This window comes from Aotus nancymaae, unplaced genomic scaffold (genome assembly GCF_030222135.1).
Source record: "Aotus nancymaae isolate 86718 unplaced genomic scaffold, 86718_ANA_hifiasm-v0.15.2.pri h1tg000067l, whole genome shotgun sequence".
Lineage (NCBI taxonomy): Eukaryota > Metazoa > Chordata > Mammalia > Primates > Aotidae > Aotus > Aotus nancymaae.
This window is the reverse complement of record NW_026988482.1, coordinates 24,731,307-24,747,919: the sequence shown is the minus strand read 5'-3', so window position 1 is coordinate 24,747,919 and position 16,613 is coordinate 24,731,307. Positions and strand designations below refer to the sequence as shown.

Below are 16,613 nucleotides of genomic sequence, written 5' to 3'. Positions count from 1 at the left end.
GAAAAAGGCGCCAAGACGCCAAGAGAAGGTGCGGGAGCCAGGCCTCCAAGGGCCGGAAGAGTTGGATGAGAGGAGGACCCGAGCTAGGCCACGCCTCCTCGAGGCCCCGTCCCCACGCCCCGGCCCCGCCCGCCCAGCCCGGCGCCCACGAGTCGGCTGAACGCTAAGCGCCAGAGTGCAGCGGCGGCTGGCGCGGCAGGTGAGGAGGCTGGGGCATTGCTGTCTGTGCGTCCATAGGCGTCAGGTGCTCAGACCCGAGGGCCGGGAAGGGATTTGGATTTCACAGGAACCTGGGGCGGGGGTCGGCTATCTTGGGGGCTGTCGGGACCGCCGCTTAACGTTGGCCCAACCCAGACCTCGAGTCGGCCCCCAGCCAGGCCCAGGCCCAGGCCCGTAGGGATCCCCTAGGTCCCAGCTCACCTCGATGGAGCTCCTCCCGCCACTGCCTCAGTCCTTCCTGTTGCTGCTGCTGCTGCCTGCCAATCTCGCGGCAGGCGAGGACTGGCAGTGCCCACGCACCTCCTACGCGGCCTCCCGCGACTTCGACGTGAAGTACGTGGTGCCCAGCTTCTCCGCCGGAGGCCTGGTACAGGCCATGGTGACCTATGAAGGCGAAAATGAGAGTGCCGTGTTTGTAGCCATACGCAATCGCCTGCATGTGCTTGGGCCTGACCTGAAGTCTCTTCAGACCTTGGTCACGGGCCCTGCTGGTGACCCTGGCTGCCAGACATGTGCAACTTGTGGCCCAGGCCCCCACGGCCCTCCTAGTGACACAGACACAAAGGTGCTGGTGCTGGAGCCCGCGCTGCCTGCGCTGGTCAGTTGTGGCTCCAACCTTCAGGGCCGCTGCTTCCTGCATGAGCTAGAGCCCCAAGGGACAGCCCTGCATCTGGCAGCGCCAGCCTGCCTCTTCTCAGCCCACCATAACCGGCCCGACGACTGCCCCGACTGTGTTGCCAGCCCATTGGGCACCCGTGTGACTGTGGTGGAGCAAGGCCAGGCCTCCTACTTCTACGTGGCATCTTCACTGGATGCATCTGTGGCTGCCAGCTTCAGCCCGCGCTCAGTGTCTATCAGGCGACTCAAGGCCGACTACTCGGGATTCGCACCGGGCTTTGCAGCGTTGTCAGTGCTGCCTAAGTATCTCGCCTCTTACAGTATTGAATATGTGCACAGTTTCCAATCGGGAGCCTTCGTCTACTTCCTGACTGTGCAGCCGGCCAGCATGACGGATGCTCCTGGTGCCCTGCACACACGCCTGGCACGGCTTAGCGCCACTGAGACAGAGTTGGGTGACTATCGGGAGCTGGTCCTCGACTGCCAATTTGCTCCGAAACGCAGGCGCCGGGGGGCCCCAGAGGACAGACGGCCCTATCCAGTGCTGCGGGTGGCCCACTCTGCTCCAGTGGGTGCCCAACTTGCCACTGAACTGAGCATCGCTGAGGGCCAGGAAGTGCTCTTTGGGGTCTTTGTTGCTGGCAAGGATGGTAGCTCTGGCACGGGCCCCAACTCTGTCGTCTGTGCCTTCCCCATCGACCTGCTGGACACGCTAATTGATAAGGGTGTGGAGCGCTGTTGTGAATCCCCAGTCCATCCAGGCCTCCGGCGAGGCCTCGACTTCTTCCAGTCGCCCAGTTTTTGCCCCAACCCGGTGAGCAGAAAGAAAGGGCCCTTACTTGTGAGCTGTGTGCACATGGCTAAATACAGGCTGCTTCCCTTGCATCACTGAGGGGATCTGGGAGGGGGAGGGCAGGCTGAAAGAAGGATTCTCTCTCACCCAGTTCCTAAGTGTTGGGGTGGTGTGAGAAAGCAGCCAGACAAAAGCTACACTGGAGTCTCGGTTCCCAGCCAGGCTGGCCCTTGTTGCTGCCTCATTTTGCTCTTTCCCCTACCTGCCTTTCATGGCCTCTGGTTTTTTAGGTAGTTTCCCTGGCTGTGTGAGGATGGGGTTACATAACTGTGTCTCTGTTCACATAGCTCCTGAATGCTGGGTAGAATGATGGGCATTCCCTCCTACTTGTCCACCACCCATATCCTCAGGGACACACTCAGAAGAATAGCGCCCCCCCCCTCCGCCACCATGCACAAATACACAGAGAGATGCTCACAGATTCGCAGACTCAAAGCTACTTGCCAACAGTTTCACTTTCCCTTGTTTTGCTCTGCTTTCCAAAATGGGTGGGACAGGATTTGTCAGAGAATCTCCCCCTCCTCCACATCCCTCCACCCACCCACCCCCACCCTTCTGCCAGCCACCACATTCCAGGGAGCTTCCTGGGCCTTGGAAGTCTGGGAGCTTGTTAGGGAGCCTCTATGTCCTGAGCTTCATTAACCCATTTGCCGTGATTGAGAGAGTACCCAGCACTCATGGGAAGACAGCTTAGTTCTAGATGGTTCTGGGAGCCTCACTCTAGTCTTGTGCAAGCAACTATAAACATCTGGGGATAAGTAAAGGCCTAGGAAGGGCTGATTGGGATTGGTCCACCCCAGACGTTTTTTTTTCTTTTAACCATATTTGAGGATCTGCCCCAGGCAGGAAGTCTCAAAGCCCATGCTGAACTGGGGGCTCCTTCCAGCAGACTCTGTCTAGGTTCTCTCCAGCCATTGAGTAGGCAACAGGAATAAGATTGGATTAAGGAAATGGGACCCACAGCTACTGCTCTCAGATTCTCTGGCCATCATTCTGTGGCCCTGGGCCTGCTGTGACATTCTCGACAGACTCCTTTCTGCTCTTATTGATGCCTTGGAGATGGGAGGAGAACTTACACCCAATGTGAGGTTGGGGGTCTTCAGCCTCCTTCCCTCTGCTGAATACATCTGGGTTGAGAGGCCCTAGGTTTGGGGACTCCTTGTCTGGGCTTCGGCAGGCCTGCCTGGTCCCTTTTCCTTCCCAGTGGGGAGTCAGAACCTCTCCCCAGCTTGGCTAGTGGTCAGTGGGTCAAAAGACACCCAGCACAGCTGGGCAGTGCCAGGTTCCAGGAGGACTAATCTTGGTCCCTGCCCACAGGCTGGCCAGGCCCCCAGGAGGTGTGTAAACCACCCTGTACAGTGTTTGCCCAACAACTCTGGGCATGCAGCTGCTGGGGCAGCACCCACATGTGGTTGGCCTCAAGAAGCCTGAGGGACTTACAGCTCCTTCCTCCATGGGACATTGGACACTTAAGTGTTTTCAGAAGCCTGACCTTTCCCAGCCTGTCCTGAAGGCCCCCAGCCCCAACACTAGCTGCTGCCACTAAGCCCTACCTGAGCCTGGGAACCTAGAGCTAAGGTCCTGGGGCCTAGGGACAAGCAGGCTAGGGTGTGGGCCTGGCTAAGGTAGGGCTGTGTTTCCCTTCAGAGCCCCACCTGTCTCTGAATCATGCTAGAAACACCTGGCAGGCTTCCGGCTCAGGCCAAGCCAAGCCGATTTCCTGCCTCAAGTGAGGACAAAGTCCCAGTCCCTACCCACCCAAGCTGTAGGCACAGGGTGTGTGGGGTTTCAAGGCCCAGCTCCACGTCTGCTTTTGACTAGGTCTACTAATCAGTGCTGAGGTCTCAGGACTGGGTTAGACTCTGTGGTCTGATGGAGCCTTCAGAGGCTACCACTTCAAGGAGTGCCTTCAGGGCTGGTGAGGGAGAGTCCTGAGCACCTAGGGCTGGCTACTGAGCCCTGTCTGCACCTTGCACTCAGCTCCAAAACCACGAGTTCATACCCTGGCTTCCTGGTTTCCCAGAGCTTCCACAGTCCTGCCCTGGAGCATGATTGCAGCCCCATGCTAAGAACAGGGGAGAGGTTAGTGTCCCCTAGCTTCCAGAACCTAGTTCTGGCCCCCCGGGCTGTCGGGGTTTGGTTTATCCCTTTTGTATCCTGAACAGGGTATAGGAAGCAGCTGGGGTACAGGAAGACCTTTGGAGTCTAGGGAGAAGGACCATGTTCCCAACCTTGTGCTGGCCAGTTAGCTCCAGCATTTAGCCCTTATGCGAGTGGGGAAACCCAAGCTCAGAGGAGACAGTTTGCTAAAGTGCACACAGAGAAGCAGAGAAGAGCCAGCAGGGGGCAGGAGAGGACTCTTGCAGAGCTGAGACTTGCAATCTGGCTCCTCTCCCGAGTGTCTGTGACACCTTGGACAAGAGACCCAATGTCTTGAACCTGTTTCCTCATTTGTAAGATGTACGGGGTGGACTGGGCGCTGTGGCTCACACCTGTAATCCCAGCACTTTGGAAGGCCAAGGTGGGCAGATCACAAGGTTAGGAGTTTGAGACCAGCCTAGCCAACATAGTGAAACCCCGTCTCTACTAAAAATACAAAAAATTAACTAGGCGTGGTGGCAGGCACCTGTAATCCCAGGTACTTGGGAGGCTGAGGCAGGAGAATCGCCTTCACCTGGGAGGCAGAGGTTGCAGTGAGCTGAGATCACACCATTCCACTCCAGCCCGGGTGACAGTGTGAGACTCTGTCTCAGAAAACAAAAAGATGTACGGGGTGATTGTGAGAATGGAATGAGGGTAACTCACTATCAGGATGGACATGGCAGGGTGCTGCAGGGAGGAGAAGGAGTGGGCCTTCCAGCCTAGGCCTTCTCCCTGCCCTTGCTATGCTGAGAGCGCTGTGGGGGGAATGGGGGACGGTAACCGGCAGGCCTAGGATCTTCTCCAGTCAGGCCAGGTGAGGGGTGAGTGTGTTGGGCTGTTGTGGCCATTGACAAAGTCCCCAGAGGGTCAGGGCACAGGGCTGATCCCTGACTGCTTCCATTCCCTGACCTTTCCCAGCCTGTCCCGGAGGCCCCCAGCTACAACACCAGCTGCCGCCACTACCCTCTACTGGTCAGTAGCAGTTTCTCACGTGTGGACCTATTCAATGGGCTGTTGGGACCAGTACAGGTCACTGCATTGTATGTGACACGCCTTGACAACGTCACAGTGGCACACATGGGCACAACGGATGGGCGTATCCTGCAGGTGGGTCCTCATCCCCACAGTCCCCTGGCCCTGGGTCCTTGTCTCCATCCCCATTTTGTTCACATCTGACCTGTCCTAGGTGGAGCTGGCCAGGTCACTCAATTACTTGCTGTATGTGTCCAACTTCTCACTGGGTGACAATGGGCAGCCCGTGCAGCGGGATGTCAGTCGCCTTGGGAACCACCTACTCTTTGCCTCTGGGGACCAGGTAAGGTGGGCAGGGGCAGGGCCTGGGCCCAGGGTTGTGGGGTCACAGACTTTCTATCCAATCCAGGGAGGCATTGACATACAGGTCTTACCACCCTAGCCTACAGTGTACTAGGAGGGTCTGTAGGGCCCAATCTCCCCCTCCAGGCCCCCCTGAGTCACCTGTCTTCCACCCCAAGGTTTTCAAGGTACCTATCCGGGGCCCTGGCTGCCACCACTTCCTCACCTGTGGGCGTTGCCTGAGGGCACAGCATTTCATGGGCTGTGGCTGGTGTGGGAACATGTGTGGCCGGCAGAAGGAGTGTCCTGGCTCCTGGCAACAGGACCACTGCCCGCCTAAGCTTACTGAGGTATGGCTTCCCTGGCAGAGCACAGGTAAGAGTGGGACAAGCTGAGCCTGGGGTGGTGATTAGCAAGTCTTGATCACAATCTTCCTCAGGTCTGGGGTGTTCTTCACATCTACAAGGAGGGCATTCTTTTTTCTTTCTTTCTTTTTTTTTTTTTGAAACAGTCTCACTGTTGCCAGGCTGGACTGCAGTGGCACAATCTCAGCTCACTGCAACCTCTGCCTCCCGGGTTTAAGCAATTCCCCTACCTCAGCCTACCGAGTAGCTAGGACTACAGGTGTGCACCACCATACCTGGCTTATTTTTATATTTTAGTAGAGGTGGGGTTTCACCATGTTGGCCCAGATGGTCTTGATCTCCTGGCCTTGTGATCCACCCACCTTGGCCTCCCAAAGTGCTGGTATTACAGGTGTGAGCCACCGCACCCAGCAGGAGGGCATTCTTGTCAGAGGGGATGCCACATGCAAAGACTTGGAGGCAGGAAAGTGCTTGAATGAGGACTAGCAAGTGACTCCAAATGGCTGGAGCATGGGGCAAGCAAGGGGTATAGCAGGAGACTTTGGGGAAGCAGGTGGGGCTGTGAGAGCCCAACCCCATATAAAGACTCAGGCTATCTGTTCCCCCCATTTCAGTTCCACCCCCACAGTGGACCTCTAAGGGGAAGTACAAGGCTGACCCTGTGTGGCTCCAACTTCTACCTGCACCCTGGTGGTCTGGTGCCTGAGGGAACCCATCGGGTCACTGTGGGCCAAAGTCCATGCCGGCCACTGCCCAAGGACAGCTCAAAACTCAGGTACAACCTGGTCCCTCCCCTCCCTATCCCTGATGGGGACAACCAAGCAGCCCCTTCCCCATGAGACCATTCTCTGCTTATCAGAGGCAAGGGGGGGATAGGGGAAGCTGCAGTAGTTCTGGCTGCTTTGTGTCTGGGGAGATGTCTCTGTCTCTTTTTGAGTTTTCATGTGCCCTGCCTGTCTGTTGACTCATGGACCAGCCAAGGTTAATCTCTGCCCCTCCAGAACCTTCCTTCCCTAGAGGGAGGCATGGGTGGAGAAACGCCATTCTCCGGCTCAGAGGAGCTGTGTGGCTTGTGGCAGGCATGCAGCTAGGTAGGCCTGTGTAATTCCTGGCTGACCTCAGGGGTTCCCCTGGTGCCCCAGACCAGTGCCCCGGAAAGACTTTGTAGAGGAGTTTGAGTGTGAACTGGAGCCCTCCGACACCCAAGCAGAGGGGCCTACCAACGTCAGCCTCACCGTGACTAACATGCCACCAGGCAAGCACTTCCGGGTAGATGGCACCTCCATGCTGAGAGGCTTCTCTTTCATGGTGAGGTCACCTTGCCCTGTCTGTGCCCTTGGCCAGTGCATGGTACGGGAAGGGAAGGGCTTGGAGTGGAGGACCTGTTCTACCTAAGCCACCTCTATGTCCTATTAGAAGCCAGTGCTGACAGCAGTGCAACCCCTCTTTGGCCCACGGGCAGGGGGCACCCGTCTCACTCTTGAAGGCCAGAGTCTGTCTGTAGGCACCAGTCGGGCTGTGCTGATCAATGGGACTGAGTGTCTGCTAGAATGGTAAGTAAAACCAGGCAGGCACTGGAGGCCACCGGGTTCTATCCAGGGGAGCTTTACCAGGTGGGGATTCTGTCAGGATGGAGGGAAGAGGGCTCTGTTACATGGTCAGTGTGGGATGGAGAGCAGGTTCAGAAAGAAAAGACTACTGCCCTCTTCAGCCCAGAGGGAAGCCATCACAGAGTCCACTGGCTCCAGCCAAGGCTGTGGGGAACCTGTTCCCTTGTTGCCCTCTTGGAATGTCTTCCTGGGACCACTTTATCTTCAGACAGACCATGGAGTGGGGCAGGTGGGGGAGATAGCAGATGAACTGGGAGAGGTCAACAGGCCACTGGAGGAAATGGGCCTGGCCATCACAAAGGAGGCAACTCTGAGCCCAATCCCTTGTTTCTGCAGGGTCGGTGAGGGGCAGCTTTTATGTACCACACCCCCTGGGGCCGCAGCAGCTAGTGTCCCCCTTAGCCTGCAGTTGGGGGGTGCCCAGCTACCTGGTTCCTGGACCTTCCAATACAGAGAAGACCCTGTCGTGCTAAGCATCAGCCCCAACTGTGGCTACATGTAAGCACTACCTCTTTACCCACTCTGGCCTCTGGGGAATGAGAAAGCCAGCCTTGGAGAACACCCAAAGCCTACCGCCCTGTCCTCTTCCACAGCAACTCCCACATCACCATCTGTGGCCAGCACCTAACCTCAGCATGGCACTTAGTGCTATCATTCCATGACGGGTATAAGGCAGCGGAGAGCAGGGTGAGTGAATGCTGGCCAGGAGGGAGGAAGGCTGGATGAGTTCCCTGAGCTGTACCTCATGCTGGGCTGAGAAGAGGAGCAACCACAGGTGGGGTTCCTGGCCAGTCACTCTCATATTGGTCCCAGCAGTGTGAGAGGCAGCTTCCAGAGCAGCAGCTGTGCCGCCTGCCTGCATATGTGGTCCAGGATCACCAGGGAGGGGTGACAGGGAATCTGAGTGCCCGGGGAGATGGAGCTGCTGGCTTTACACTGCCTGGCTTTCACTTCCTACCCCCACCCCATCCACCCAGTGCCAACATAGCTCCACTGAAGCCTGAGGAGCATGCCATTAAGTTTGAGGTAAGTGTAAGGGATGGGGCAGGGACCATTGGGGATCTGAAAGTAGAGGGCAAGCTACTGGCTAGTTCTCATGACCCTCTCTGCAGTATATTGGGCTGGGCGCTGTGGCTGACTGCGTGGGTGTCAACGTGACCGTTGGCGGTGAGAGCTGCCAGCATGAGTTCCGGGGAGACATAGTTGTCTGCCCCCTGCCCCCATCCCTGCGGCTTGGCAAGGATGGTGCCCCATTGCAGGTAGGCAGCCCAGATGGATCTCCCTGGGAAACACTGGCTGAAGGCCTGCAAGCTGGGCCTGAGTTGCCCCCTGCCCCCAGGTCTGTGTGGATGGTGAATGTCGCATCCTGGGTAGAGTGGTGCGGCCAGGCCCAGATGGGGTCCCACAGAGCACGCTCCTTGGTGTCCTGCTGCCTTTGCTGCTGCTTGTGGCTGCACTGGCCACTGCACTGGTCTTCAGCTACTGGTGGCGGAGGAAGCAGCTTGGTGAGTTATTTGCTCCTACCTTTACTTAGCCCCTACCCCCAACCAATGGCATCTTCAAGTCCCTACATCCTGTCTCTGCCCAGGCCTTAGGGATCTCCCACACCTCCCCAGAGGGGTTGGTCCCTAGAGGCTTGAAAAGTCAGGCCACCAGAGATTTTCTTTCCACAGTTCTTTCTCCCAACCTGGATGACCTGGCATCCCTGGACCAGACTGTTGGAGCCACATACCTGCCTATGCTCTCTTCGGGCTCTGACTACAGAAGTGGCCTTGGTGAGATAGTGGAGGCACTAGAAGCTAAAGCCACCCCTTCTCCCTGCAAGCTCCTCACTCCCTCTCCCCACAGCAGTCCCTGCCACCGATGGTCTGGATTCCACCACTTGTGTCCATGGAGCATCCTTCTCTGATAGTGAGGATGAATACTGTGTCCCGCTGCTGCGGAAAGAGTCCATCAAGCTGAAGGACCTGGACTCTGCACTGTTGGCTGAGGTCAAGGATGTGCTGGTTCCCCATCAGCGGGTGGTCACCCACAGTGACCGAGTCATTGGCAAAGGTGTGGGGGCCAGGTGGGGCTGGAGCAGAGATGGAATCTCAAGATGACATAGGCTAAAGGAACAGTTGGCCCAGATTCTGCTCTAACCTTCTCACCAACCTGTGTGACCTTGGGTATACCACTTAATCTCTTTGAGTCTCCATTTGCTCATCTGTAAAATGGGGAGAGAATAGTTCTGTCTTTGGTGGGTTCTGGTGTGGATCAGTCAGGCATAGGAAGATTGTTGCCTCTGCCATCATGTGGCTGCTGTTTGTTTTTGGTTTTATTTATGGTTTGATTTTGTTTTTGAGACAGGGTCTTACTCTGTTACCCAGGCTGGAGTGCAATGGCACAATCATGGCTCACTGCAGCCTCGACCTCCCCAGGCTAAGGTGATCCTCTGCCTCAGTCTCCTGAGAAGTTGGGACTACAAGCGTGCAACACCAGGCCTGGCTAATTTTTTGTTAGTTTTCTGTAGAGCTGGTCCCTGAATCATGTTGCCCAGGGTGGCCTCGAACTCCTGGGCTCAAGCGATCTGCCTGCCTAAGCCTCCCAAAGTGCTGGGATTACAGGCATGAGCCAACTAACCCAGCCTGTTTTGTTTTGTTTGTTTTGTTTGTTTGTTTGTTTTCCTAGACTGAGTCTTGCTCTGTCACTCAGGCTGGAGTGCAGTGGCACAATCTCCATTCACTGCAACCTCCACCTCCCAGGTTCAAGCACTTCTCTTGCCTAAGCCTTCCAATTATCTGGGATTACAGGCACCTGCCACCACACCTGGCTAATTTTTGTATTTTCAGTAGAGATGGGGTTTCACCTGTTGGCCAGGCTGGTCTCGAAATCTTGACCTTGTGATTCGCCTGCCTACTGGGATTACAGGCATAAGCCACAGTGCCTGGCCATTTTTTTTTTTTTTTTTTTTTTTTTTGAGATGGAGTCTTTCTCTGTCAGCCAGGCTGGAGTGCAGTAGTGCAGTCTTGGCTCACTGCAACCTCTGTCTCCTGGGTTCAAGCAATTCTCCTGCCTCAGCCTCCCCGAGTAGCCGGGATTACAGGCACCTGCCACCATACCCAGCTAATTTTTGCATTTTTAGTAGAGATGGGGTTTCACCATGTTGTTCAGGCTGGTCTCAAACTCCTGACCTTGTGATCTACCTGCCTGGGCCTCCGAAAGTGCTGGGATTATTGGCGTGAGCCACTGCGCCTAGCCCATTTATTTATTTATTTTTTGAGACAGAGTATTGTTCTGTTGCCCAGGCTGGAGTGCTATGGCAGGATCTTGGCTCACTGCAACCTCCGCCTCCCAGGTTCAAGAGATTCTCCTGCCTTGGCCTCCCAAGTAGCTGGGATTACAGACGTGTGCCATCACACCCAATTAATTTTTAGTAGAGATGGGTTTTTTTTAATTTTTTTAAATTTTTTTATTTTTAAAGACGGGGTTTCACCATGTTGGTCAGGCTGGTCTTGAACTCCCGACTTCAGGTGATCCACCCGCCTTGGCCTCCAAAGTGTTTGGATTAGAGACGTGAGCCACCACGCCCGGCCCAAGACAGGTTTTCATCATGTTGGCCAGGCTGGTCTCAAACTCCCGACCTCAGAGGATATGCCCACCTTGGCCTCCCAAAGTGCTAGGATTACAGGCATGAGCCACTGCACCCGGACCTGTTTTATTTTATTTTATTTTATTTTATTTTATTTTTTATTTTTTTGAGATGGAGTCTTGCTCTATCGCCCAGGCTGGAGTGCAGTGGCATGATCTCGGCTCACTGCAACCTCCCCCTCCTGGGTTCAAGTGATTCTCCTGCCTCAGCCTCCTGAGTAGCTGGGATTACAGGTGCCCACCACTGCCACCACATCTGGCTAATTTTTGTATTTTTAGTACAGACGGGGTTTCACTATGTTCACCTGGCTGGTCTCGAACTCCTGACCTCAGGTGATCCTTCCACACCTCAGCCTCCCAAAGTGCTAGAATTACAGGCATGAGCCACTGTGCCTGGCCCTTTTTTTTTTTTTTTTTTTTAAAGACAGGGTCTCATTATGTTACCCAGGCTGGCCTTGAACTCCTGAGTTTAAGCAATTTTCCTGCCTCAGCCTCCTGAGTAGCTGGGATCACAGGTGCATGCCACTGTGCCTTGCTTCTGCTGCTTTTTTTGTTTGTTTGTTTGTTTTTTGAGACAGAGTTTCGCTCTTGTTACCCAGGCTGGAGTGCAATGGCACGATCTCGGCTCACCGCAACCTCCGCCTCCTGGGTTCAGGCAATTCTCCTGCCTCAGCCTCCTGAGTAGCTGGGATTACAGGCACGTGCCACCACGCCCAGCTAATTTTTTGTATTTTTAATAGAGACGGGGTTTCACCATGTTGACCAGGATGGTCTTGATCTCTTGACCTCATGATCCACCCACCTCGGCCTCCCAAAGTGCTGGGATTACAGGCGTGAGCCACCGCGCCCAGCCCCCTGCTTTTTTTTTTTTAAGACAGAGTCTCGCCCTGTCTCCCAGGATGGAGTGCAGTGGCACAATCTCCACTCACTGCAATCTCCACTTCCCGGGTTCAAGCGAGTCTCCTGCCTCAGCCTCCCAAGCAGCAGGGACTACAGGCACGAGCCACCATGCCTGGCTAATTTTTGTATTGTTAGTAGAGATGGGGTTTCACCATATTGGTCAGGCTGGTCTCGAACTCCTGACCTCGTGATCTACCCACCTTAGCCTCCCAAAGTGCTGGGATTACAGGCGTGAGCCACCGTGCCCAGCCCTGCTGCTTTTTTAAAATGTTAGATTAGCCAGTTTGGTGCTTTGAGGTCTGGTTGCCAATGAGAATGTGTGGTGTGAGCCTTGGGCCCTGGAGCTCCTCTCATCAACTCATTATGCCCCTCACACCAGGCCACTTTGGAGTTGTCTACCATGGAGAATACATAGACCAGGCCCAGAATCGAATCCAATGTGCCATCAAGTCACTAAGTCGTAAGTGGGGCAGTGGATGGGATGGCAGAGGCAGGAGCCCCAGTCTGGGAGGATTCTTGTTTCTGCTGTGCCCTCACCTTACTGAGTGACCCTGAGCAAGAGAACTTTATTTCCCATTTCCCCATCTGAGCCTTGTAAAGGGACGCCCTACCCTGTACCTGACTTGGACTGCTCCGCAGGCATCACAGAGGTGCAGCAGGTGGAGGCCTTCCTGCGAGAGGGGCTGCTCATGCGTGGCCTGAACCACCCAAACGTGCTGGCTCTCATTGGTATCATGTTGCCGCCTGAGGGCCTGCCCCATGTGCTGCTGCCCTATATGTGCCACGGTGACCTGCTCCAGTTCATCCGCTCACCTCAGCGGGTCAGTGCTCGGCTGGCTCTGGGTTGGGGGCTGGGGCAGCAGCTGGAGAAGGAGCTGCTGTGCCTTTGCCCACCAACCCACCTGTGTCCCTAGAACCCCACTGTGAAGGACCTCATCAGCTTTGGCCTGCAGGTAGCCCGTGGCATGGAGTACCTGGCAGAGCAGAAATTTGTGCACAGGGACCTGGCTGCGCGGAACTGCATGTGAGAGGCCAGAGTAGCTGGGGTGAAGCAACAGCACAGGGCATGAGGGTGTTCAGTGCTTAAGGCCACCTCAGGGAAGGGCCCACTCCAGTCTTGTCCTCCTCTCTCTGAATCTTACTGTTTTTGTCTGCCTAGTACAGTCTTGGACTGGACACTGTGGCTTTGAAATTCTGTAAGGGCCTGGGGCAGGTGGTTTCAGGGCCTGGGAAGGACCAGTCCTAAGTGTGATCCTCTCACTACCCCCAAGGCTGGACGAGTCATTCACAGTCAAGGTGGCTGACTTTGGTTTGGCCCGTGACATCCTGGACAAGGAGTACTATAGTGTTCGACAGCATCGCCACGCTCGCCTTCCTGTGAAGTGGATGGCGCTGGAGAGCCTGCAGAGCTACAGATTTACCACCAAGTCTGATGTGGTGAGGCCCCACCTGCCCTACAGTCCACATGGCCTTGGCACCCAAGAACACTGGGCCTTACCCATTCAGCTCTGGATGATCTGAGCCCAGGGAGTCCGCAGGGTAGATGACCCCCACAGCGCATCTGCCCACCTCTTGGACAGATGTAAGACGGAATCTGACACCTGCCAGGGCAAGAGGAGGCTGGGAACTCACTGGCTCCTCACAGATAATCCAGAGCCTGCCCAGCCCCAACTCTGGGCAGGATAAGGTAGTGGGAGGAGACAGAGGAAAGACACTGGTGACGAGGAATGAGCTCTCAATGGAGGGTGGGGTCTTCCATTTCCAGCTGAAGGACTCTGGGAGGTAGAAGCCCTGGGGGACCTACCTGCCCCCAAATTTGGAGTGAGAGTTGAATCCCCTCACTTCCCCCTTTCCACAGTGGTCATTTGGTGTGCTGCTGTGGGAACTGCTGACACGGGGTGCCCCACCATACTCCCACATCGACCCTTTTGACCTCCCCAACTTCCTGGCCCAGGGTCGGCGCCTGCCCCAGCCTGAGTATTGCCCTGATTCTCTGTGAGTATGTGGAGGTGGTAGTGGGGAGGGAACTGGATCCCAGAGACATGGGAGAGGCAGAAGAGAGAGCTTCTGCCTGGCTTCCTGACTAAACTTATGGTTGACTAGGAAAGGGGCCCTTGCTGGGCCTCAGTTTCCTCATCTGTGGACTGGTCCTACCCCCACACAGGGTGGACCGCACAGTTGCCATGGTAACAGCATTCTGAGCTCAGAGTTGGGGTTGAGGCCAGTGATTTGATTTTCCCAGCACTTCTCTCCCCCAACTCCCCCTTTCACTTAACCTCGAGGAAAGATTCCATTAGCACCCACAGCAATCTGTTCAGATTTTTTCTGCATCCCCAGTTCAGGTTCTTTCACTGGATGTGATTTCAGATTCCTCATTCCTGGAGGGATGGCGGCAGCTGTGTTGTCCTCAGTTGTTACGGGGTGGGTTCGCTGCTGAGGTTTAGCTTCATATGCAGCAGGCATGCCTGAGCTGTGGCCAGCTCTGCTTGGTTAGAACAGAGAGAACCAGGGCATAGGTAAAAGTAGTAGATGCCTCCTGTCTCAGGCTGTGCTCCAGGAAGGATGTGAGTAGCCCTGTCCTCACAGCCCTACCTGCCTTGGGTTTCCTCTTACTGTTCATTAATTCACTGCCTACCCATATCCAGATTGGGCTCCCAGAAACAGACTCAGCTGGAGATTTATGTATGGGGATTTACTGAGAGGTTGGGAGCAAGGGAAGAAGGACTGGGCAGGAGAAATTGGGCTGTAATACGGATGTCACAGAGACTGCAGCCCATCCCACAGGGACTGCTTGAGCTAGGATGACCTACCAGAATTTTCTGAAATTGAGACCAATGGGCCAGGTCTTTGTACCAGGCATTAATCAGTTACTCGTCACAGACTGTCCCTGGTGAGAGGATGTGAGTTTGGCAGAGGCAGTTCTCTTCTGCCTAGGGCAATTCCTAGAGAAGGCCTTAGTCAAGAGCCATCAGCAGGCAACACTCCCAGTGCTGGGAGAGTAAAGGGGGATCTGGGTGGCACATCATAGCGTCCACTTCAGCAGTCCAGCCCTTCTCTCTGGGCCTCAATTTCCTCATCTGTAAAGTGGAGAAAACAGTGCCGCCCTCAGCAAGTCTGAGAATTATATAAAATATTGTGTGTAGGGTACTTGAGTATTATTTCAGGCAGGAATTACATCCCCAAGATAATGGGGCATGCACTAGGACCCAGCAGGCAAACCTGGGGAACCTCTGCTTCAGAACCAGGGTGCCACTGGTGCTGTCCCAACGTTCTTGCTTCAGGATTTTGAATTCCTGCTTTGCTGGACCCAGCTTCCCTCCTGGAAGAACTGTAATGATAACCATGGTACCTCATGAGCTGGGTCTTATGCTAAGCACTTCACAGGCATAGGCCTATGTACCTACTGCTCTGTGATCAAAGGAGGACCCAGAGGCACAGAGGGGTTAAGGAGCTTGCGCAAGATCACATAGCCCAGACCACAGGGCACAGGAGCCCAAGCTCTTAACCCCTGAGGGAGTTTGACCTCTGCCAGTGTGGGGAGGCAAGACTGGAACAGCAATCACAGGGATGAGAAGAGCTGCCCCTGATTGGGCAGTGCTAGGCACTAGGTCCTGTCACCTATCCTCATCCCTGTATGGCTTGCCAGAGGTTTAACAGCAGGCAGGTGGCCCAGAATCCTTGGGTGGGAGTTGCCTTACCCTGACATCCCCCTCCCACAACAGGTACCAAGTGATGCAGCAATGCTGGGAGGCAGACCCAGCAGTGCGACCCACCTTCGGAGCACTAGTGGGGGAAGTGGAGCAGATAGTGTCCGCGCTACTTGGGGACCATTATGTGCACCTGCCAGCGACCTACGTGAACTTGGGCCTCAGCACCTCGCATGAGATGAATGTGCGTCCAGAACAGCTGCAGTCCTCACCCATGCGGGGCAGTGCACACCGGCCCCGGCCCTTCTCAGAGCCTCCTCGGCCCACTTGACTTAGTCCTTGGGCTGGACCTGCTTAGCTGCCTTGAGCTAACCCCAAGCTGTCTCTGGGCCAGGCCAGGCCAGAGGGCAGTGGGCCTCTACCTTGTTCCTGCCTTTTAACCTTCAGAGGCAGTAGGTAAATGGGGCCCATTAGGTCCCTCACTCCACAGAGTTAGCCAGTGAGGGCAGTCCTTCTGCAACATGTATTTATGGAGTGCCTGCTGTGGACCCTACCTGCTGGGCACAGTGGACTTAACAGAGACCATACCAACACTGACCCTTGCACCAGTAAAGGAACAAATGACTATTAAAGCACAAATTGTGGCAAATGGTATGAAAGAATGACAGGAGGCTGCTTTAGATAGCTGAATAGAGAGGCAAGGGAACCCTCCCAGCAGGTGACATTTTGCTGAGGCCTTATCAAGTGGGGAAAAACCACCAGAAGCAGTGTTGAGGAAAGAGAGTTTTTGGCAGAGAGGCACATGTGCAAAGGCCCTGAGGCTGGAAAGGATTTGGATCAGCAAGAAAGCTCTAGAGAACAGGGAGGGTGAGCAAGGCCCAGATCCAGGTCATAGGGCCCTGGAGACTGTTGGATGGAACCAAGGAGGTCAGCTGAGTACCCAGGCATGCAGTGGCCAGGATGGTTTCTTCCACAGCCCAGGCTGCCTGCTCCTCTTCTCCCAGCCCTAGCACTTCTCCAGGGCTCCCTGCTCAGTCTGCAGTGCCCACCATCACACCATCAGGGATGGAATGGGGCCTGCCATCAGGGGCATGGAGCCTTGGGTCCCTGCAACACTGCCAGCATTGATTGTGCTTGTAGCCTTAAGAGAGATGAGCCAGCAGCAAGGTTCCAGCTCCACACTTTCAAGGAGCCAACTTCGAAGTGCCAACTACCCCAGACTATTTATACTTGTCAAGGCCACTGCACAACCCCTAGAGGGGCATGCTCCTCTGAGAGGGAGAAGATTTTTTCCTTCCTCTTCTCCCTCCCTAGC

General features: G+C 55.3%; 1 protein-coding gene across 2 annotated transcripts; it reads left to right on the top strand.

Annotated features, from left to right (window-relative positions):
• The first annotated feature begins 173 nt into the window (after positions 1-173).
• On the top strand, positions 174-15,947 carry MST1R (macrophage stimulating 1 receptor). 2 transcript variants are annotated; one of them, XM_012467759.3, is made up of 20 exons: positions 174-1,651; positions 4,751-4,939; positions 5,019-5,147; positions 5,326-5,496; positions 6,126-6,286; positions 6,654-6,819; positions 6,928-7,064; positions 7,458-7,619; positions 7,715-7,808; positions 7,938-8,147; positions 8,234-8,380; positions 8,461-8,626; positions 8,795-8,896; positions 8,973-9,176; positions 12,031-12,111; positions 12,291-12,472; positions 12,566-12,675; positions 12,923-13,088; positions 13,510-13,646; positions 15,374-15,947. In XM_012467759.3, the coding sequence occupies exons 1-20, from the start codon at positions 425-427 to the stop codon at positions 15,627-15,629; spliced, it is 4,197 nt and encodes a 1,398-aa protein (XP_012323182.2). In that variant the 5' UTR covers positions 174-424; the 3' UTR covers positions 15,630-15,947. The 2 variants fall into 2 exon arrangements, with proteins under 2 accessions (XP_012323182.2, XP_012323180.2); XM_012467757.3 differs by having other exon boundaries at positions 8,970-9,176.
• The last annotated feature ends 666 nt before the right edge of the window (positions 15,948-16,613 follow it).